We start from the raw sequence: 24,271 nt of genomic DNA on the forward strand, positions 1-24,271 counted from the left end.
CTTACTGAAGTCAGTCTCGCGCACGGTGGTCTTCCAGGACGACATCTTGGTTACAGGTTGAGACACAAGTGAGTATCTGCAGAACCTGGAAAAGGTTCTTAGTCGACTCAACCGCGTGGGGCTCAGGTTAAAATGCTCGGTGCGTTTTCCTGGCGCCTGAAGTGGAATTCCTGGGGAGAAGAATCGCGGTGGACAGCATCAGGCCCACCGATTCGAAAACGAAGACGGAGGCAACCGAGAACGCACCAAGGCCACAGAACGTGACGGAGCTGCGGTCGTTTCTAGGACTCCTGACCTACTTTGGTAACTTCTTACCAGGTCTCAGCACACTGTTAGAACCACTGCATGTCTTACTGTGTAAAGGAGGCGAATGGGTTTGGGGCAAAAGCCAAGAAAATGCCTTTGTAAAAGCTAGAAAATTGTTATGCTCAAACAAATTGCTTATGTTGTATGGCCCATGTAAGCGTTTGGTACTAGCATGTGATGCGTCGTCGTATAGCATCAAGCTAATGATTTTGGGAAATTGCAACAGTTTGCTTATGCATCCAGGAGTCTGTTTAAGGCTGAGAGAGCCTACAGCATGATTGAAAAAGAAGCGTTAGCATTTGTCTATGGGGTGAAGAAAATGCATCAATATCTGTTTGGGCTAAAATTTGAATTGGAAACTGACTATAAGCCACTGATATCCCTGTTTTCCGAGATTAAGGGGATAAATACGAATGCATCGGCCCGCATCCAGAGATGGGCGCTCACATTATTCGCATACAACTACGCCATCCGCCACAGGCTAGGCACAGAAAACTGTGATAATGCTCTCAGTAGGCTGGCATTGCCCACCACGGGGGTGGAAATGGCGCAGCCCGCAGATTTAGTCATGGTTATGGAAACATTTGAGAGTGAGCAATCACCCGTCACCAGCTTGACAGATTAGAACCTGGACGACCCAGGACCCCCTTACTGTCCCTAATAAAAAACTGCGTGCTTCACGGGAGCTGGTCCAGTGTCCCAGTGGAAATGCAGGAAGAGATAAAGCCGTTCCAGTGGTGCAAAGATGCAATGTATATACAGACAGACTGCCTCCTGTGGGGAAATCGGGTAGTAGTTCCCAAGAAGGGCAGAGACACCTTCATCAATGACCTCCACAGTACCCACCCAGGTATCGTAATGATGAAAGTGATAGCCAGATCCCACGTGTGGTGGCCTGGTATCGATGCGGACTTAGAGTCCTGCATGCACAGATGTAACACATACTCGCAGTTAAGCAATGCACCCAGGGAGGTGCCACTAAGTTTATGGTCTTGGCCCTCCAAACTGTGGTCTAGGGTCCATGTCCATGCAGGCCGGTTCCAGGGTAAAATGTTTGTGGTTGTAGATGCGTACTCCAAATGGATTGAATGGGAGATAACGTCGGCAAGCACGTCCGCTGCCACCACTGAAAGTTTGTCACGCACGGACTACCTGATGTCCTCGTGAGCGACAACAGGCCATGTTTTACCAGTGCCGAGTTCAAAGAGTTCATGACCCGTAATGGGATCAAACATGTCACATCTGCACCGTTTAAACCAGCGTCCAATGGTCAGGCAGAGAGAGCAGTGCAAACCATCAAGCAAGGCTTGAAGAGGGTCACAGAAGGCTCACTGCAGACACGCCTATCCAGAGTCCTGCTCAGTTACCACACGAGACCCCACTCGCTCACTGGGATTCCACCTGCTGAACTGCTCATGAAAAGGGCACTAAAGACAAGGCTCTCGTTAGTTCACCCTGATCTACATGAACAGGTAGAGAGCAGGCGGCTTCAACAAAGTACATATCATGATGGCGCAAATGTGTCACACGAAATTGAAATCAATGACCCTGTATTTGTATTGAATTATGGACAAGATCCCAAGTGGCTTCCTGGCACTGTTGTGGACAAACAGGGGAGCAGGGTGTTTCGGGTCAAACTTTCAAATGGACTCATTCACCGGAAACACTTGGACCAAATCAAACTCAGATTCAGAGACTATCCTGAGCAACCCACTTTGGACCCTACCTTCTTTGACCCCCAAACATACACACCAGTGGCAACCGACACCGTGGTTGCCCACGAAACAGAACCCATCATCCGCAGCAGCCCAGCAGAACTCACCACGCCAGGCAGCCCAGCAAGGTCAGTTGCACTGCAGCCCAGGGAAGGCCCAACAGACGGTTCACCAATACCAGCATCTGCACTGAGACGATCAACCAGGCAAAGAAGGGCCCCAGATCGTCGCATCTTCTAGATAGTTACACTGTTGACTTTTGGAGGGGGGGGCCGGGGGGAAGTGTTGTTATATATGTAAACTTGTATATACTTGGTACAGCCACTAGAGGGCTCATCCCTTGGAGTTCCAAGGGATCCCATAATCCCTTGGGAGCACAGGAACTTAAGGAGGCCTCACAGGTTGGAGAGGCACTCTGGAGACCTGCAATAAAAGACTACGGTCACACTTCACTTTGAGCTCACACTATTCAGTCAGACTCTTTACTCATACATAACAATAACCTTTGCCCCCATTCTTTCAGACGGCAGAATATAAGAACATAAGAATTAGGAGCAGGAATAGGCCATTCGGCCCCTCGAGCTTACTCCGCCATTCGATGAGATCATGGCTGATCTTCTACCTCAACTCCACTTTCCTGCACTAACCCCATATTCCTTAATGTATAAAAATCTATCGATCTCCGTCTTGAATATACTCAAAGACTGAGCCTGTATAGCCCTCTGGGGTAGATAATTCCAGAGATTCACCACCCTCTGCGTGAAGAAGTTTCTCCTCATCTCAGTCCTAAATGACTGACCCCTTATTCCGAGACTGTGACCCCTAGTTCTAGAATCTCCAGCCAGAGGAAACAATTCTCACCATTTAAAAAATACTCTGTTTTTCTATTTTTCCTACCAAAGTGGATAACTTCCAATTTTTCCATGTTAAATTCCTTTTGCCATTTTCTTGCCCACTCACTTAGCCTGTCTATATCCCCTTGAAGTCTCTTTGCATCCTTCTGACAACTTACATTCCCACCTAACTTTGTATCATCAGCAAACTTGGATATATTACATTTGGTCTCCTCATCCAGATCATTGATATAGATTGCGAATAGCTGGGGCCCAAGCACCGATCCTTGCGGCACCCCACTAGTTACAGCCTGCCAACCTGAAAATGACTCGTTTATTCCTACTCTCTGTTTTCTGTCCATTAACCAATCCTTAATCCATGCGAGTATATTACCCCCAATCCCATGAGCCCTAACTTTGTTCAATAACCTCTTGTGTGGCACCTTATCGAATGCCTTCTGAAAATCCAAATACACCACATCCACTGAACCCCCTTATCTATACCGCTAGCTACAACCTCAAAAAATACTTAACAGATTTGTCAAACATGATTTCCCTTTTTTAAATCCGTGTTGACTCTGCCCAGTCCTATTATTCTTTTCTAAGTACTCTGTTACCACATCCTTAATAATAGATTCTAGCATTTTCCCCATTGCTGATGTCAGGCTAACTGGTCTGTAGTTCTCCGTTTTATCTCGCCTTCCTTTCATAAAATAGCGGAGTTACATTAGCTATCTTCCAATCTGCAGGAACTATTCTCGAATCGATGTAATTTTGGCAGCTGTTGCTGATGATTCTGATATTCCCATTTACAACTCATCTAGACCCATCTTTTATTACTTTATTTGCCACTTTATCGTCTCCTTTCGCCTTGCGCCATCATCCCTGTTATCATTTAATCTCTCCTGCCTTCCACCCCATCACAGACCTTCCCTTTTGTTCTTTCCTCCCCTCCCCACTTTCCCTGCCTCTGGACTTCCTTAAAACCAGTTACATCTCTTACCTTTTCCAGTTCTGACAAGAGGTCATCTACCTGAAACGTTAATTCTGTTTCTCTCTCCATAGATGCTGCCTGACCTACTGAGTGTTTCCTGCATTTTCTGTTTGTATTAAAACAAACCATATATATCCCATAATCTCATACCTGGCCAGCCTCTCCTCGTCCACTTTTTTCTGATCTTCAATGAATTTATCGATTGTTGCTCGTTCCGCTGCCACTTGTTGCGGGTTCTTTGAATATTTTTCCACTGAAAACAGAAAGCAAACATTTTTTTATGAACATCTTTCATCACCTTGAAACTATTTCCAAGGCAGCAGTGGTGGGTGGTCTAAGTGGGACAGGAAAGAGGTTGGGGAAATTAGCATCCAGCAGGCACGCTGATGGGAAAGTCAGTGAGAAAGGTGGTGGAGCAATTGTGATTGCTGCTTGTAAAGAGGCAGTGATGGATGACTCGATGGGGCCCTTCGAAGAATACAGAGAGAGGCACAGAGGGTAGCTGTGGGCTTATCCGAGGCTGGGATAGTGGCAATAAGAGGGCATCATCATCATAGGCAGTCCCTCGAAATCGAGGAAGACTTGCTTCCATTCTAAAAGTGAGTTCTTAGGTGCTGTATAGTCCAATGTGGGAATTACAGTCTCTGTCTGTTCCACCTGTGACAGTCATTGAAGGAAAGGGTGGGTGGGGAGCCTGCTTTGCCACACGCTCCTTCCGCTGACTGCACTTGATTTCTGCATGCTCTCGGTGAGACTCGAGGTGCTCAGCGCCCTCCTGGACTCTTTTGCTCCATTTTGGGCGGTCTTGGGCCAGGGATTCCAAGGTGCCGGTCAGGATATTGCACTTTATCAAGGAGGCTTTGAGGGGGTCCTTGAAACGTTTCCTCTGCCCACCTGAGGCTTGCTTGCTTTGTTGGAGTTCCAAGTAGAATGCTTGCTTCGAGAGTCTCATGTTGGGCATGCGGACGATGTGGCCCGCCCAATGGAGCTGGTCGAGCGTGGTCAGTGCTTCAATGCTGGGGATGTTAGCCTGAGTGAGAACACTGATGTTGGTGCGTCTATCCTCCAAGTGGATTTGCAGGATCTTGCAGAGGCAGCGATGATGGTATTTCTCCAGCGCTTTGAGATGTCTGCTGTATATGGTCCACGTCTCAGCCATATATTAGGATGGGTAACACGACTGCCCTGTAGACCATAACCTTGGTGCTAGATTTGAGGTCCTGGTCTTCAAACACTCTCTTCCTCAGGCGACCGAAGGCTGTTCTGGAAAGTGGTGTCAGGTTGGTGGAGGACCTTTGTCTTACGAATGTTTAGCATAAGGCCCATGCTTTCGTACGCCTCAGTGAAGGGGTTGACGATGGCTTGAAGTTCAGCCTCCGAGCGTGTGCAGACGCAAGCATCATCCGCGTACTGTAGTTCGATGACAGAGGATGGGACAACCTTGGATCTAGCCTGGAGGCAGCGAAGGTTGAACAGGTTCCCAATGGTTCTATAGTTTAGTTCCACTCCAGCAGGGAGCTTGTTGAGGGCGAGATGGAGTATTGCAACAAGGAAGATCGAGAAAAGCGTTGGTGCGATGACGCAGCCCTGCTTGACCCCAATCCAGACGTGGATTGGGTTTGTGGTGGATCTATTGGTCAGGATCATGGCTTGCATGTCATCGTGGAGCAGGAAGAGGATGGTGACAAACTTTTAGGGGCAGCCGAAACGGAGGAGAAGGCTCCATAGTCCCTCGCAGTTGACAGTGTCAAAGGTCTTTGTGAGGTCAAAGAAGGCCATGTACAAGGGTTGATGCAGTTCCCTGCATTTCTCTTGTAGTTGTCGCGCGGTGAAGATTATGTCCGTTGTACCCCTTAGTTGACGGAATCCACATTGCGACTCTGGGAGGAGCTCTTCAGCCACGGGGTGAAGACGATTGAGGAGGATTCTTGCAATGACTTTCCCAGTGGCTGACAGCAGGGAGATTCCTCTGCAGTTACCGCAGTCGGACTTGTCCCCTTTTTTGGAGATGGTCACGATTACGGCATCTCTGAGATCTCCTGGCATGCTCTGCTCCTTCCAAGTAAGAGAAATAAGGTCATGCATTCGTGCCAATAGTGCTTCTCCACCATACTTTAGTGCCTTGGCAGGGATTTCATTTGTTGTTCTTGAGCTGATGGATGGCCTTTTCTACCTCGTGCAGGGCTGGGGTTTTGCAGAGATGGTGGCGGGTAGCACGCTGCAGGATGGAGTCGAGGACACTCGTGTCGAAGGCAGAGTCTCAGTTAATGAGATCTTTGAAGTGTTCCTTCCAGCGGGCCCTGACTGCCTCGGTGTCCTGAATGAGTGCCTCTCCGTTCTTGACCAGCAGTGGGGTGGGACCTTGGGTGCTTAGTCCGTAGGTGGACTTGACTGCGCTGAAGAAACCTCGCACGTCGTGGTTGTCGGCCAGCTGATGGATCTCGTGTGCTTTTCCACTCACCCACAATTCTTTAGGTCGTGGTTTTTGTGTTGGACCTCGGCTTTCAGCCGCCTGTAGAGCTGCCTTGTTGCTCCCGAAATGAATTGCTGCTTTAGGTTCAGAAATGTCTTGTGCTTGCGGCTTATTAGCTCCTGGATCTCCTGGTCGTTCTCATTAAATGAGTCCTGGTGTTTTCTGGTTGCGTGAGCGAGCATCTCTTCACAGGCTTTGAAAGCAGACCATGTGCTGTGGGCACTCTGCGTCTCAGGGTCATCGAGGGTCATCACGTTGGCAGTGAGGCGCTGGCTGTATAGCACTTTCTTAACTGGGTCTTTGAGTGCCCCAGCGTTGATTTTTCTATGGCATTGTTTCTGTTGCCATCGCTGTTTTGGGGCTATACTGATATTAATGATGGAACGAATTAGGCGGTGATCCGTCCAGCAGTCGTCGTCTCCAGTCATGGAGCGGGTGATGCGCACATCCTTGTGATCCCTCGTTCGGACGATGACGTAGTCGAGCAGATGCCAGTGCTTGGCGCGAGGGTGTTGCCATGATGCCTTGTACTTGTCCCTCTGATGGAACAAGGCATTGGTGATGACAAAGTGTTAGGTGAGGGTAGGGATTAGGAAAGGCCAAAGTATTCAAGAGGGTTGGGGTTAGGGTGGCATGACTGGCTAACAGGAAGGGGAACAAACAGGCTAGAAGAGAGATAAACATGGGTCAAGAGAACAAAAAACACGAGAGACAGAAGTATGGACAGCCAATATGCGTGTGCGAATGGGAACAAAGGGAATTCAGATCAAGAAAGTGGGTCAGGCAATCTTCTAAAGCCATATTAGCTGCTACTTACTAGCTAATTATCATACAAATAATCGTAGATACCTTCCAGTTCACTATTACCATTAGATCCCATACCCACGCACTCTAAAAATATCAAACTACAGAACAAAATATTTTTAAAATAGACACTAAAACTATAATAAAATGGTAGCCCGTCACAAATGTTTTCCTGAAAATTTTTGCTACCATCAGTTTAACATGTTTACAAACACACTATGGACATCAAAACTAAGGCACAATGGAAAATATTGGTGTTGACTGAATAAAACTTAACCATTGTACTCCTGTAAAAAGTTGGGGTAGAAATTAGAATGCACTGCGCCCGTTTTTTGGGTGTAGAATGGGGACAATGTATACTAATTAATCAGTGGGCCGGCCGACACACGGTCTGTGCAGGCATTGGTCCTATTGCTGGGTAGATGGCTAAAATAGGTGTTTGACCCCCTTACTTATGTAAATTATGACCATTGTTTATCGATCCTTGGGCCTCGGTTCAAGCGCGGCTGATCACATAGTGTTGAGTCTGGGCTGAAAACAGGCTTAGACTAATTTCTAGGTCAAAAGCTACAAAATTGTTATCATTTTTATTGGAGTGATGCAAGAGTCCAGTGAGGAGCATTCCCAGCATTTCAGAAAACCCCCTTCCTCAAAAATGTCATACGATGGACTCATTGGTCTTGATATTAACCCCTCATGATGGGCGAGAGAGTGTCTTGGGCGGGGGGGAGGGAGGGGTTAAAAATGAAAATAACGGGCAACGTGATCCCAACCCGTGTGAATGTCCCACTGTGGAGAATCGGGAAACTACATTAACATATTTAAATCTTACTCTCACAGTGTAATTGGGAGCCTGATTTATAATTAACAGTTGCCACATGGGTTTCCCAGGACTCGAGAAACCCGGCAGTGAAAGGGAGGCGGGAGCTGCTAGCTCCACAAGGCAAGTGCCTTTTACACCACTCCTTGTGGGCCAGGAGGGGCAAGAGGGCTGTAAAATCACAGATCATCTGCCTCGACCCACCAATGTTCCTTCCATGCTGCGACTGCTGGTCAACCTCCCCCGCCACCCCAAGCACAGATGTGCGGCCTTCACATGTGACTCCAGTGGACTTGTGGCATGGAAATAAGTGTCAGGGAGTGAATGGTGACAACATTATCTTGCACAGGGATTTGTGGGGTGAGGGGTGTCCCTCGGAGTTTAGATTGCCTTGCCCGTTTGCTCAGGTTTTAGGTTGCTTTGCCTGTTTTCCTGGTATCAGAATCAAATATATAATATGACAACAACAACTTGTATTTATATAGTGTGTTTAACGTAGTGAAACGTCCCAAGGCGCTTCACAGGAGCATTATGCGATAAGAATTTGACACCGAGCCGCATAAGTAGAAGATAGCGCAGGAAAGAGGTATGTTTTAAGGAGCATCTTGAAGGAGGAAAGAGAGGTAGAGCGGCAGAGAAGTTTAGGCAGGGAGTTCCAGAGCTTGGGGCCTAGGCAACAGAAGGCACAGCCCACCAATGGTTGAGCGATTATAATCAGGGATGCTCAAGAGGGCAGAAATAGAGGAGTGCAGACATCTCGTGGGGTTGTGGGGCTGGAGGAGATTAAAGAGATAGGGAGGGGCAAGGCCATGGAGGGATTTGAAAATAAGGATAATAATTCTGAAATCAAGGCATTGCTTAATTGGAAGCCAATGTAGGTTAGCAAGCACAGTGATGGGTGAGTGAGACTTGGTGCGAGTTAGGACACGGGCAACCGAGTTTTGGATCACCTCTAATTTACGGAGGGTAGAATGTGGAAGGCCAGCCAGCAGTGCGTTGGAATAGTCAAGTCTAGAGGTAACAAAGGCATGGATGAAGGTTTCAGTTGAGGCAAGGGCAGAGACGGGTGCTGTTACGGAGGTGGAAATAGGCGGTCTTAGTTATGCTGCGGATATGTGGTCGAAAGTTCATTTCAGGGTCAAATATGACACCAAGGTTATGAACTGTCCGGTTCAGCCTCAGACAGGATTTGGGGAGGGGGATGGAGTCAGTGGCTCGGGAACAGAGTTTGTGGTGGGGACCGAAAACAATGGCTTCACAAAAGAATAAAAATAGTTGGGAGAAAGCTAAACAAATTTCTTACATTTCTCCTGAACCTGAAGCTTGCGTGTGTCCATCACTTCTTTCTTGAGGCGATCTTGAGCCTCTTTCTTTAAGCGCATCTGTTCAAAGCGTTTGGCCCAAGATTTCTCCATATCTGCTTGGATCAGCCGTTCTGTTTCCTCATCCTGAAGTTTTTGATCATCTGCCTTCTGGGCCAAATAATTTCGATACATCTGCTGTTCTCTCCGATAATCCAACTAAGTAGAGAAAGAACGAACGAATGGTTATTTTTTTTAAATTAACAGGATTGTGACCAAAATTAGCTTTTCCCCTTCCCCTCTGATGGGCTACGATCAAGCCGATACAAGCACTTGTGGGATATGTGCAATAATTGCCATTCAATTCAATAACAGGGGTGGTCCTACAGTGTTAAGTCAGAAGAAACCCATTGGATAACCATCATTTAATTCCCCAGTCTCCACTGAACTTTAATTTAAGTTTGTGCTAAAGGGCCGCTTTCATTTTGTGTATGTGGTCTGTGGGAAGGGAACAAGCCAAGGGAATCTTTTCTGCATTGCCCATTTTCCTTTCACTGCACCAAGAGGGCATATTAATAGTTGAAATATCTGCAGGCTGAATGTTGACAGCAATATTTGTTAGGGGCTGTACATATTCTCCAAGCTTTCTATTGTTGCTGGTTTCTTCAGGGCCAAATACTCTCCTGCAGCTATGAAAATGGGCCATTGGCAACACAGATCTTGGTCCAACATCAGTAGATGCATGACAGCAATTCAGCAGAGACTGCTTACTTTTTTACTTTCCTATCTGCTTGCTGCTCATTGCTTCTCTGAAGCAATGATCAGCAAGTCAGCAAAATGGGCGATCGAATGTCCTACCATTCCTATGCCACCATGTTGTTCATGGATACCAATTTTCTTATAATGATGTTAAATAAAATGATTCCAAGGGTTTGGAAAATGCAGAGCTGCGGGACAGGTTGCACTGATTAAGAACACTAACTTCTCAGGTGGGGCCTTAATTCAAATTCAGTCCAGACTGAGTGCAGCATGCTTTTTCAAATTCAAAATTAACCTTTCTCTTTCATGCATATGTCATGTATCTCACACTACTGTACATAATTGTATCTTACCATGCTATACATGACTGTAACTAGAGATGACTTGTCACCACAAGCTTACCTTACCACCAGGGGTGCACTTGCAGGAGACACTGGATACCTGTCCCAGACAGGTATATAAAGACAGGTCTCAGGCGACTGTGGCATTCAGGAGCTGTGTAATAAAGGTGCAGATCCTGAGTGACCTTGAATTCAGCATGTGCCTTGTGTGAGTCTGTACTGCAGGGACAGAACTTTACAGTGGCGACGAGTTACGGGATTACAGAATCCACAGAATGGCGACCAACGGCTCAGATGAAAAATACAATGCTGGAGATAATTGGGAGGACTTTATAGAAAGGCTCCAGCAAAGCTTCGTAACCAAAGACTGGTTAGGCGACGATAAGGCAAACAAGAGAAGAGCCCATCTCTTGACCAGCTGTGGCTCGAAAACATATGCCTTAATGAAGGACCTGCTGGCACCCGAGAAACCAGCAAGCAAGTCGTTTGAAGAATTGAGCACACTGGTAAGAGACCACCTGAAGCCAGCGAGCAGCCTACACATGGCCAGACACAGGTTCTACAACTACAGACGCTGCGTGAGCCAGAGCATACCCGACTTCGTGGAACTTCGGAGGTTGGCTAGCTTATGTGAGTTCTCCGATGAACTAAGGAGAGAAGTACTGAGAGATTTTTTATTGAAGGAATTGGCCACGCAGGCATATTCCGAAAGTTCATAGAGACCAAGAACTTGACCCTAGAGGCAGCAGCACTGGTTGCACAGACATTCTTGGCAGGAGAAGAAGAAACGAGGTTGATCTGCACTGCGGGTACGACAACTAGCAAAACATCGGAACAAGGGGTTCACAGCGTGAAACAAGCCGCTACCCCCACACACAGACAAAGGCAAGAGAGCAGGCCCTCAACAGCAGGCAGTGGCGCCAGAAGCCATCAAGGGCCACAAGGTTCACAGCTCATCAACCCACAAGGCGAGCAATCAACTACAAACTGAGAGAAGCGCAAGAGAGATCAGCCAGACGCAGCTCGTCCTTTGGAAACAATGGAAGCGGTCTGTGCTGGAGATGTGGGGGAAGGCACTCACCAAAGGGATGTCGATTTCAGCATGCTGTTTGCAGAAACTGCGACTATACAGGGCATCTGGCCCGCATGCGCAAAAAAACGGCAGCTCGGCTGGTATACAAATCGGAAGTGTCGGAAAGCGGACCAGAAGACGGTGGGGACAGTACCCGGACACCGAGGTACAGCGGGTCAACACGATCAATGGCCACTGCTCTTACAACAAGACGCCTCCAATAATGATAAGGGGCCTACTCAACGGGATACCCGTCAACATGGAGCTGGATACCGGAGCGAGTCAATCTCTCATGAGTGCTCAACAATTTCAACAGCTGTGGCCGCACAAAAGAGACAGACCAAAACACACAAGGGTCGACACCAAACTAAGGACCTATACCAAAGAAATTGTCCCAGTCCTTGGCAGCGCCATGCTCTCAGTCACACACAAAGGGACAGTGAACCGACTTCCCCTGTGGATTGTCCTTGGAGATCTCCCAGCACTGGGGAGGGGGGGGAAGCTGGCTGGCAAAGCTAAACTGGAAATGGGATGATGTTCGCGCCATGTTGTCAGAGGAACAGACCTCCTGCTCAAAAGTTCTAAATTGATTTGAACATCTCTTTCAGCCAGGTGTGGGCACCTTCAAAGGGGCCAATGTCAAAATCTACATCACACAGGATGCTAGACTGGTCCATCACCAGGCTAGAGCTGTGCCCTATGCGATGAGGGAAAAGATTGAACATGAACTGGACAGGCTTCTGCGGGAAGGCATTATCTCACCCATGGAATTTAGCGACTGGGCAAGTCCCATCGTCCCAATCATGAAGCCTGATGGATCCGTACGAATCTGTGGGGACTACAAATCTATCATAAACAGAGTCTCCCTACAGGATCAATAACCGCTGTCCAGAGCGGAGGACCTATTTGCCACACTGGCTGGAGGAAAACTTTTCTCAAAACTAGATCTCACATCTGCGTATATGAAGCAAGAACTGACCGACGAGTCTAAGCTACTCAGCACCATCAACACACATCGAGGCCTTTTCATGTACAATCGATGCCCATTCGGCATCAGGTCGGCAGCTGCTATATTCCAGCGCAACATGCAAAGTCTGCTCAAGTCCATCCCGGGGACGGTTGTATTTCAAGACGACATACTTATCACGGGCAAGGACACCGACTCCCATCTCCGCAATTTGGAGGAAGATATAAGCGGCTGGATCAGGTAGGCTTAAGAGTTAAGAAATGCAAGTGCCTGTTTATTGCGCCCGAGGTTGAATTTTTGGGCAGAAGGATTGCCACTGATGGAATCCGCCCAACAGAGTCCAAAACCGAAGCAATTCGTTTGGCACCCAGGCCCCGGAATGTCTCAGAACTGCGCGCCTTCCTCGGGCTACTCAATTACTTTGGGAACTTTAAGCAGAACTTAAGCATGCTGCTGGAGCCTCTCCATGTGCTACTCAGAAAGGGGTGCGATTGGTTTTGGGGGGATGCCCAGGAACGCAACTTCAATAAGGCACGCAACCTTCTATGTTCCAACAGTGTTTTGGCTTTCTTTGATCCAGGTAAAAAGCTAGTTCTTACATGTGATGCGTCAGCGTACGGGGTCAGGTGCTTTTTACAACATGTCAATGGTGCGGGTAAATTACAGCCCGTAGCTTATGCCTCCAGGTCACTTTCGCGGGCGGAGCGCGGGTACGGAATGGTGGAGAAGGAGGCGCTCGCGTGCGTGTACGGTGTCAAAAAGATGCACCAATACCTTTTCGGGGCCAAGTTTGCATTAGAAACTGACCACAAGCCCCTCACGTCCCGACTATCCGAGAGCAAGGCAATAAACGCCAACGCCTCGGCGCGCATTCAACGGTGGGCACTCATGCTAGCATCTTACGACTACACCATAAGGCACAGACAACTGTGCCGACGCGCTTAGCAGGCTACCCCTGGCGACCACGGAAGGGTCTGATGAACAGGACTGCGAGATAGTCATGGCAATCAATGCCTTTGAGTCCACAGGTTCGCCCATGACGGCTCGCCAAATCACGTTATCCCTAGTAAAAAGATGTGTCTTAACTGGTGACTGGGCAGAGGCTCGCGATGCCTGCCCCGAGGAGATCAAACCTTTCCATAGGCGCTTGCACGAGACAAGCAGACTGCCTGATGTGGGGCAGCCGAGTAGTTATGCCTCTGCGAGGCAGAGAGGCATTTGTCCGGGAGCTCCACCGCGAGCACCCGGGGATTGTTCTCATGAAGGCCATAGCCAGATCCCACGTCTGGTGGCATGGCACTGTCGCGGACTTGGAGCTCTGCGTCCGACGGTGCACCATTTGTGCCCAACTCAGTAATGTTCCCAGGAAGGCCTCCCCCGAGCCCCTGGCCCACCAAACTGTGGTCGCGGGTGCATGTAGACTATACGGGCCTATTCATGGGCAAAATGTTCCTCGTAGTTGTAGATGCATTTTCAAAGTGGATCGAATGCACCATTTTAAACTCGAGCACCACCTCCACCACTGTGGAGAGCCTTCGAACTATGTTTGCAACGCACGGAATTCCTGACATATTGGTCAGTGATAATGGTCCGTGCTTCACCAGCGCAGAATTCCAAGATTTTATAAGTGACCATGGCATAAATCACGTTAAGACGGCACAGTTCAAGCCAGCCTCCAACGGCCAGGCGGAGCGAGCAGTGCAAATCATTAAACAAGGCATGCTCAAAATCCAAGGTCCCACGCTGCAGGGCCGCCGTTCGCGACTGCTGCTGGCATACAGATCTCGTCTGCATTCATTGACTGGAGTTTACCCCCGCGCAACTATTGATGAAATGGACCTTAAAGACAAGGCTCTCATTAATCCTCCTAGACATGCATGAAATTGTTGAGGCAAAGCGCCGTAAACTAACTGAGTACCATGACCGAAATTGGAGGGGGAGATGGAATGAGGTAGGGGACAAAGTGTTTGTGCTAAACTATGGCAGGGGTCCAAAATGGCTTGCAGGAACAGTAACAGGCAAGGAAGGAAACAAGCTACTGGTGGTACAAATGTACAATGACCAAATCTGCTGGAGGCATGTTGACCAAGTCAAAAGTAGATTCACCAACAACACTGCTGAACCAGAGGCAGACTACAATGTGGAACTCACACCACAACTGGTGGACAGACAGAAGGAACAACCTGAGGAAAGGGCAATCCCAACAGGATTGGGATTGCCCAGGTGAGACACCAACAATCATACTGAACGAAAAAGAACAAGATACCAGCAACCACACCGAAAGAAAAACAGGCACCAAGGCAAACAACTGAACCACAATTAAGACGCTCCACGCGAGAGCGTAGACCACCTGAGAGACTGAACCTATAAAGACAATAAGACCTTGGGGGAGGGTGATGTCATGTATCTCACACTACTGTACATAACTGTATCTTACCATGCTAGAGATGACCTGTAACCACAAGCTTACCTTACCACCAGGGGTGCACTTGAAGGAGACACTGGATACCTGTCCCAGACAGGTATATAAAGACAGGTTTCAGGCAAGTGTGGCATTCGAGAGCTGTGTAATAAAGGTGCAGGACCTGAGTGACCTTGACTTCAGCATGTGCCTCATGTGAGTCTGTACTGCAGGGACAGGGCTTTCCACACTATAGGCAGGTGGATGCTAACAAAGGACTTTGTGGGTTGTCTTTCTCACATAAAACATCACATCAGAAAGGATCGTGGGCAGCTCAAAGAGCATAAATACAGCACGAGTGACAGAGAGCATCGCGAGAGGTCCAAGGAGCATAAATACAGAGCAGGTGCTTTTGGAGCGGCAGAGAGCATCGCAAAACAACCAGAGAGAGAAAACTGAAGCAGTGACGTCACAGCCAGTGCAGAGAGTGGAGCCCGAGGAATTACAGATAAATATTTAGGATAAGTATCTAAGTGGATAAAATAAACTACGTAGGGGATATTAACACTAAAAGGATTCAAAATTGTATTAAATAAGAACTTGGTGTACATAAATATTAAATAAGGAAATAATAAATAGGAGTTAAAGGGGTACCAAGATGAAACATATAAAAAATGTATTTGGATTTCCAGGAGGCATTCGACAAGGTACCACATAAAAGGTTACCGCACAAGATAGAAACTCACAGGGTTGGGGGTAATATATTAGCATGGATAGCGGACTGGCTTACTAACAGAAAACAGGATAAATGGGTCATTTTCCGGATGGCAAACAGGGTGCCACAGGGATCGGTGCTGAGGCCTCAACTATTTACAATCTATATTAATAATTTGGATGAAGGGACCGAGTGTAATGTTGCCAAGTTTGCTGATGATACAAAGATGGGTGGGAAAGCAAGTTGCGAGGAGGACACAAAGAATCTGCAAAGGGATATAGACAGGCTAAGTGAGTGGGCAAACATTTGGCAGATGGAGTATAATGTGGGAAAGTGGAAGATTATCCACTTTGGCAGGAAAAATAAAAAAGCAAATTATTATTTAAATGGAGTGAAATTACAAAATACGGGTATCTAGAACTAGGGGGCATAGTTTCAGAATAAGGGGTCGCCCATTTAGAACTCAGATGAGGAGTGTCATGTATGTAACCTTCATGTAACAACACTACATACTGTATACACCTAAGAAATGCACACCTTGACCACAGGGGGTGAACTTGTGGGAGACACTCCTCACCTGGTCATCCAGGTATATAAAGGGAGGTCCCACGCAGGGTCATCACTTCTTGGTCCTGGGAATAAAGGTTCAGGTCACAGAGTGACCTTGTCTGCAGAATGTGCCTCGTGTGAATTTATATTAGTGTGCAAGGACATTACATTTGGCGACGAGAAACGGGAGGACTGGGACGATTACGTTGAGAGGCTCCAGCAGAGCTTTGTCACGAAGGACTGGCTGGGAGATGCAGCAGCTAACAAGCGAAGGGCGCATCTACTGACCAGCTGTGGACCTAAGACGTACGCGCTGATGAAAGACCTGCTCGCACCCGAGAAGTCAGCGGACAAAACCTTTGAAAAGCTCAGCAAACTGATCGGTGAGCACCTCAAACCGGCGAGCAGTATACACACAGTCTGACACCGATTCTATACACACAGCGTCGGGAAGGACACAGCATACCGGACTTCGTTGCGGACCTTCGACGTTTGGCCAGCCTCTGTAAGTTCACAGACGCCTGCAGGGGGGAGATGTTAAGGGATTTCTTTATTGAGGGCATTGGTCATGCTGGAATTTTCAGAAAGCTAATTGGGACCAAGGACTTGACCTTGGAAGTGGCGGCGTTGATGGCTCAGACTTTCATGGTGGGGGAGGAGGAAACCAAGATAATATACGCGCGCAACTCTGCTTCCAACGTGGCGATGGATCAGGGAGTTAACATTGTAAACGCAACTCAGAATCCCGCAGGCAGGCAAGGGCAATTCGACACCACCCAGGCAGCAATAGACTCTAGAGTGGGTCCTCAACAGAGACAATGGCAGGTTGAAAGGACATTTACGCCATTACGGTGGACAATGCGTCTCGGGATGGGGCCATTGACACCCACTCAGAGTGTTCAAGAGTAATCAAAGAGACAATCAGAGAGGAATGCCTGGTAACAGCCCTTTTGTTCAGAACAATCTCAGCTCATGCTGGAGGTGCGGGGGCAGACATGCTGCAAAAACCTGTAGGTTTCAACAATTTATCTGTAGAAATTGTAACTTCAGTGGACATTTAGCCAGAACGTGCAGGAAGATCGCAGCGAGGCTAATTTACGAGGCAGATGAACCAGAAGAGGGATCTGCAAGGCAGGTTGATGCTTGGGACAAAGCAATGGATGCTGAAGTTCAGCGGGTTCATGTGGCAAACATCCACAGCTCATATACCAAAACGCCACCTATGATGATGAAAGTCCTATTAAACGGCAGCCCCGGTACGCATGGAGCTGGACACAGGGGCCAGTCACTTATGAGTGTCCAACAATTCGAGAAACTATGGCCACTCAGAGCTAGCAGACCCAAACTAGAACGCATTGACACGCAATTACGGACGTACACCAAAGAGATCATCCCAGTGCTAGGCAATGCAATGTTGGTGGTCACACGTAATGGATCAGAGAACCGGCTGCCATTCTGGATTGTCCCGGGAAATGGTCCCGCGCTTTTGGGGAGGGGCTGGCTAGCCGAGATGAACTGGAAATGAGGGGGATGTGCACGCCATTTCATCTGTGGAGCGAAGTTCATGCTCCTACAGAAATTTGAGTCACTATTTCAACCTAGTGTCAGGACTTTCAAGGGTACCAAAGTAAAGTAGTGATACGCATCACCCCGGACGCCAAACCAGTGCACCACAAATCAGAGCTGTGCCATATGTGATGCGGAAGAAAATTGAGAGTGAGTTGGACAGGTTGCTAAGAGAGGGCATAATTTCGCCCGTTGAATTCAGCGACTGGGCAAGCCCCATCGTCCCTGTCCTAAAAACGGATGGCTCGGTCAGGATCTGTGGCGACTACAAGGCCAGTATCAACCGAGTGTCACTACAAGATCAATACCCGCTTCCGGGAGCGGAGGATCTTTTTGCCACGCTGGCAGGCGGCAAGCTGTTCACCAAGTTGGACCTCACTTCAGCCTACATGACCCAGGAACTGGCCGAAGAATTCAAGCTACTGACCACCATCACCACGCACAAGGGGCTGTTTGTCTACAACAGGTGTCCGTTTGGCATTCGATCAGCGGCCGCTATCTTTCAAAGGAACATGGAAAGCCTGCTCAAATCCATCCCTGGAACAATCTATTTCAGGACGACATTCTCATCACGGGTCGAGACACCGAGGGACACCTTCACAGCCTGGAGGAGGTGCTACGCCGATTGGACCGGGTCGGCCTGCGACTAAAGAAGTCCAAGTGTGCGTTTTTGACCCCAGAGGTCAAGTTTTTGGGCAGGAGGGTTGCCGCAGACGGGATCTGGCCTACCGAATCCAAAACGGAGGCAAGTCGTCGGGCGCCTAGGCCCGGCAACACATCGGAGTTGCGTTCATTTCTGGGACTCTTGAACTATTTCAGGAACTTTCTGCCGAACTTAAGCACATTGTTGGAGCCGCTACACGTGCTCCTGCGTAAGAGTTGCGATTGGTTTTGGGGGGACGGTCAGGAACGAGCTTTCAATCGGGCGCGGAACCTGCTTTGTTCTAATAAGCCATTGACACTGTACAACCCCTGTAAGAAATTGGTTTTGACATGTGATGCATCGTCCTATGGGGTTGGGTGCATGTTGCAGCAGAGTAATGATGAGGGCCAACTCCAACCTGTGGCTTATGCCTCCAGGTCGCTCTCCCAAGCAGAACAGGGATATGGGATGGTTGAAAAGGAAGCACTCGCATGTGTCTACGGGATGAAAAAGATGCACCAGTACCCTTTTGGCAGAAGGTTCGAGTTAGAAACGGACCACAAACTGTTAACATCCCTGTTGTCAGACAGCAAAGCTGTCAATGCTAATGCGTCTGCTCGCATACAGCGATGGGCTCTCACGCTGGCTGTGTATGACTACACCATACGGCACCGGCCAGGCACGGAAAATTGCGCTGACGCGCTCAGCAGGCTTCCACTGGCCACCACTGAGGGGGCAGCGGAGCAAAGCGCTGAGATGGTCATGGCCGTTGATGCCTTTGACAGTGCAGGCTCCCCCATCACACCCCGCCAGATCAAAATCTGGACCAACAGAGATCCCCTCCTATCCCTGATTAAGAAATGTGTCCTGACTGGGGATTGGGCGCCCGTACACGGAGCATGCCCCGAGGTCAGACCGTTTCACAGACAGATGGATGAGCTCTCCATCCAAGCCGACTGCCTACTATGGGGCAGCCGTGTAGTCATGCCCCAGAGGCGCAGGGAAGCATTCATCAGGGAACTCCACAGGGAGCACCCAGACATCATGCTAATGAAGGCCATTGCCCGGTCACATGTATGGCAGTCGGGAATTGACTCAGACCTGGAACACGGTGTTCGCAGTTGCACGACGTGTGCTCAGCTGGGGAATGCTCCCAGGGAGGCCCCACTCAGCCCGTGGCCCTGGCTCACCAGGCCATGGTCACGTATTCACGTAGACTACGTGGGCCTGTTCATGGGAAAAATGTTCCTCATTGTTGTTGATGCGTACTCGAAATGGATCGAGTGCATCATATTGAATTTGTGCACGGCATCCACCACTGTGGAGCGTCTGCGTGCAGTCTTTGCGAACCACGGCTGGCCGAACATCCTGGTTAGCGACAACGGCCCGTGTTTCACTAGCTATGAATTCTGGGAGTTCATGTCAGGTAATGGCATCAAACATGTCAGGACAGCACCGTTCAAGCCGGCTTCCAATGGCCAGGCGGAACGTGTGGTCCAAACCATAAAACAGAGCATGCTCCGGATTCAAGGACCCTCCCTTCAATGCTGCCTGTAGCACCTCCTGCTGGCCTATAGGTCTCGACCGTATTCGCTTACAGGAGTCCCGCCCGCGGAACTACTCATGATACGTACACTTAAAACTCAGCTGTCCCTCATTCATCCAGTCCTGTCAAACATTGTTGAGGGCAAGCGCCAGTCCCAAAATGAGTGCCATGACCGTAACTCAAAAGGGAGATGTATAGAAATCGATGACCCTGTATTTGTTCTTAATCACGCTTTGGGGCCCAAGTGGCTTGAGGGTACTGTAATTGGCAAAGAGGGGAATAGGGTCATAGTGGTCAGACTTAATGGACAGATATGCCGCAAGCATCTGGACCAAGTAAAAAAAAGGTTCAGCATGGGCACTGACGGAGGAAGATCATGAGATGTTGCCCACATCACTGCCAGTGAACGAGCAACAAGAACATTCAGCAGCATGCACAGTCCCTGCAGCCAGCCCGGACAAGCCGGAATCACCACAGGTGACAGAGACGCATGCCAAGGCTCAACAACCAGAGCCCCAACTGTGGCGCTCCACGAGAGAGCGTCGCCCACCTGAAAGACTTAACATTTGACCCCATAAGACGTTGGCTGGGGGGAGGTGATGTCATGCATGTAACCTTCATGTAACTGTAACCTTCATGTAACAACACTGCATACACCTAAGAAATGCACACCTTGACCACAGGGGGTGAACTTGTGGGAGACACTCCTCACCTGGTCATCCAGGTATATAAAGGGAGGTCCCACGCAGGGTTATCACTTCTTGGTCCTGTGAATAAAGGTTAGGGTCACAGAGTGGCCTTGTCTGCAGAATGTGTCTCGTGTGAATTTATAATAGTGTGTAAGGACATTACAAGGAGGAATTCCTTCACTAAGGGTCGTAATTCTGTGGAATTCTCTGCCCCAGAGAGCTGTGGAGGTTGGATCACTGAATATATTTAAGGTGGAGATAGACAGATTTTTGAAAGATAAGGGAGTGAAGGGTTATGGGGAGCGGGCAGGGAAGTGGAGCTGGGTCCATGATCAGATCAGCCATGATCTTATAGAATGGCGGAGCAGGCTCGAGGAGCCAAATGACCTTCTCCTGTTCCTATTTCCTATGTTCCTAATACGCGTAGGAGGGGGAAGCTCAGAACCCAGCTCCCCGGAAGGCGAGTCGGACCAGGAGTCTCGCTGAAAGACAGGCAGATGTGGACCTGGACTTGGTGGCTATGTCCAGGGAGACCACGCAAATACACCGCAACCTCATGGGTGCATTGGAGAAGGTGCCACAGAGCATCAACGCATTTGCTGCAAGTGTGGCGGAGGCCACATCCAGCGTTGCCTGTGCCTCTCAGGAGTCCAAAGAGCCCATCATTGCCGACTCACAGAGGGAGATGGGCTCAACGAGCGATAGTGGAGGCTCAGAGGGGATGGCACGTGCCATGGTTGACGTGGCAGCAGCAATCGCATGACAGGCCCAAACCACGCAAGAACTTCGTGATGTGATACTGTCAGTGATTGCTGACATGAACTCGCAGACGGCTGCATTTCAGGCTCAGTGTGCGCTGAGTCAATCTCATGGTGATGCCATGCAATCACTGATTGCTGCCATCCTATCTGTGTTACCAGCAGTCCCACGGGAAAGTGACGGTGCCGATGCTGGCCAGCAAGTTATGCTCACACATCATGCTGACGCTCCGTCCCGTGTGAGTGGCAATGGGCCCCTGGAAAGGGAAGGTGCTGTTATTCAAGATGACAGCATTCGGCTCCCACCACTGCCACTCCGCTTTTGCACCTACCGCGGTTTACCCCCAAGTCATCCCAGACTGCTGCCGCCGATGCTGAGGCGGTGGAGTCCGCAGCCGGGCCTTCTAGGCCTAGAGCTGGTCCAAGATGTCCTGGTAGGCTGTCAGTACTGTCTGCCCCCCACACACACAGCAGCCCTCAAGCAGTCTTTCTGTCGGCATTGAGGCCACATTGACTCGAGGCGTGAGAGGGGGGAAAAAGATAAGGGGTGGGAAATGTCAAAGTCTGAGTGACGATTTTGCCCACCATGGACAGATGTACTCCCAATCTAAATAATGGCTGTAAATATGTTGTTACTGTTATGTATACAACCCTAGGTAATCTGTATCATACCGCCACTAGAGGGCATACCTGTTGGAGTTCCAAGGGATCCCAGCATCCCTCGGGAGCACTGTATATAAGCAGGCCTCCCATGCTGTACCAACACTCTGGAGTTTGAATAAAGGAGCTAAGGTCACACTTACTCATGTCTACAGTACTCAGTTACATTACTTTATTATGAGCATAACAGTTACATTGTTGAACTTCATTGTGTTTGATGGTGTTGCAATGGGACGTTGTGTTTTGTTACTTGCTGGGGGTGAGGGGGGAGGGGGTTGGTTGTGTTGTTTGAGGCGATTATATTGCTGTTGTTAATAAAATATTATTTTGACAGTTTTGCATTGACATCTTGTGTATGATTGTGGACTTTAATGGAGAGATGCCATTATCGTGGCACATAGCGCGGTCACAGTATTAGCTGTATTCCTCAGCTTCCTCCATTCAAGAGAACCGATCCATTACGAGCCGCTGACGTGTGGCTCTTGCACGCTGCCTCCACCGTGGATGGTGCTCTTCCTGGTGTGGTTGGCGATTCCAGGTCTTGCCAGGCTCCTATTCCTCGTCCTCCTGAGGTGCAATCCCCACTGGCAATGACTGGCCCCTCATGATGGCCAAGTTGTGTAGCATGCAGCACACCACAATGAATTCCAACACCTGTTGAGGGGAGTATCGAAGGCTGCCTCCAGAGCAGTCCAGGCATCGGAAACACTGCTCGAGCATCTCTATTGTCTGCCTGATGTTGTTGCAGGTGGCCACATGGTTCTCAATGTAGCGATGTGGTGGGATTGCAGAGGGCGGTCATTAGCAAGGTGGCTAGGCCATATCCTTTGTAAGGGGTGGTCTCGGGGATCAGGTTCACCTCTGACCTACTTGAGCAGTTCAAATCGCTCCCACTCCCTTGGGTTCTCGACTCTGGGTTTATTTGGGGGGGGACGGCGGGGGCGGGGGACAAAGTGCAAAGGACAACTGGTTTGATGCAAAAGAACTTATATTTTATTACAGACAAGAAAATACAATGTTAAACTTATAATCACTCTAATAAAGAACAATGCATTACACATTCAAAGGGGGTTACAGTAAAAATTACACCTCCCACCTCCCAATACCTAATCCTAGCTAGGTTAGACTCCAGGACAGGCAGGGACTATGCTTACCAATCCTTTCTGGTCAGTTAGCAGTAGTTCACGATTTCGGGGTTCGTTGAATTTTGTCGGTTCTGCTTGCCGTACCCCGAATGTCGGAGAAGACTTCTTATTGCGCAATCTTCAATTGGGTTGTGTCCGCTGACGCGTTTTGGATCTATGGGGTAAGTACCCGGTTTCCTTCGTGAGAAATAGGTTCAAAGTCTCTTTAGGTAATGTTTTCACCTGTTGGTAGTCAGGACTTAGATTGTTGAGTGGAAACTTTCGATTCTTCGGTTTCTTTCTGTTGGTGTTTTGTTTCGAGTTTGGTCGATCGCGGTGGTTTTTCGTTGGTACCACATTGGCTGTGGTCGGTTGCTGCCTCGATGGTGATGTTATCCCTTCCTTCAGGACTTCAGGGCTGGAGAAGTTAGTTTTCAACTGTCGTGTTGGTCTCTCTCCCTTCTTGATGGCATAGTCGCAGTGTAGCACGAACAATATGGCATACAGTGTTGCCTGAGGTAGCAGCAACCTAGCCTCTTAAAACAAGGGGCCAGTTATATAGTTTGAATTGCCCTAATCTTCGCACCAAATCAGTTCAGAATTCTTTGTTTAAATTCGGCGGGCTTGACTTTTCTTTGTAATATTTTGGCGGGCTCGTTAATATGTCTCAGGTGGGTTGCATTTCTAAAACTGTTTCCTGATGGAAATATTAGCTTGGTAATCGCAATGTCCTTTTGTGCTTGGTTTTTCGCATACAGGCTGTAGTGGGCCCTTTGTTCTTATTCATGTTGAAGATGGCTTTTCTTAGTTTAGTTTGATGGCTGGCCATCTCGGAGTTATTGTTGTAATGTAAATGTGTCTCTTGTGGAGAAGGGTTTTTGAATGTCCATTCCTCCAGACAAGTTAACTTAGTCTCAACACCCTGGCAGTTCCAATAATCAAGTGGGCTCCTTTAGTTCCTTAGGCATGCCCACAGGCTTGAATTTGTCTTGTAAAAGTCCAAAATTCGATTAAAAGTCGTAGTTTCTCCCATAAGCACTTTAAGATTTCAAACTTTCTGGTAGATAGTCCCAAATTAAATTTCCTTTCGAATGAGCCCAAACACTGGGGGGGGGGGGGGGGGGGGATTCTCGTGAATTTTGCACCCTTCACCTTTGTCCGTGAGCAGCCAGCCGCGCCCGTCCCGTGATGGCTGAAACAATTGTGACACAGTGCTCTCACACAGGATGAAAGCA

General features: G+C 48.7%; 1 protein-coding gene across 1 annotated transcript in view; it reads right to left on the bottom strand.

Moving 5' to 3' along the window:
• The window catches only part of cfap53 (cilia and flagella associated protein 53), a 138,609-nt gene that overhangs the window by 62,107 nt on the left and 52,231 nt on the right, over window positions 1-24,271 (bottom strand). Inside the window, exons 6-7 of the mRNA XM_070867496.1 lie at window positions 9,249-9,465; window positions 3,999-4,101 (exon numbers count right to left, since the gene is read on the bottom strand). Of these exons, the coding sequence (XP_070723597.1) occupies window positions 3,999-4,101; window positions 9,249-9,465 (320 nt within the window). The remainder of the gene's footprint in view (window positions 1-3,998; window positions 4,102-9,248; window positions 9,466-24,271) is intronic.

This window comes from Pristiophorus japonicus, chromosome 2 (genome assembly GCF_044704955.1).
Source record: "Pristiophorus japonicus isolate sPriJap1 chromosome 2, sPriJap1.hap1, whole genome shotgun sequence".
In the NCBI taxonomy this organism is placed as follows: domain Eukaryota; kingdom Metazoa; phylum Chordata; class Chondrichthyes; family Pristiophoridae; genus Pristiophorus; species Pristiophorus japonicus.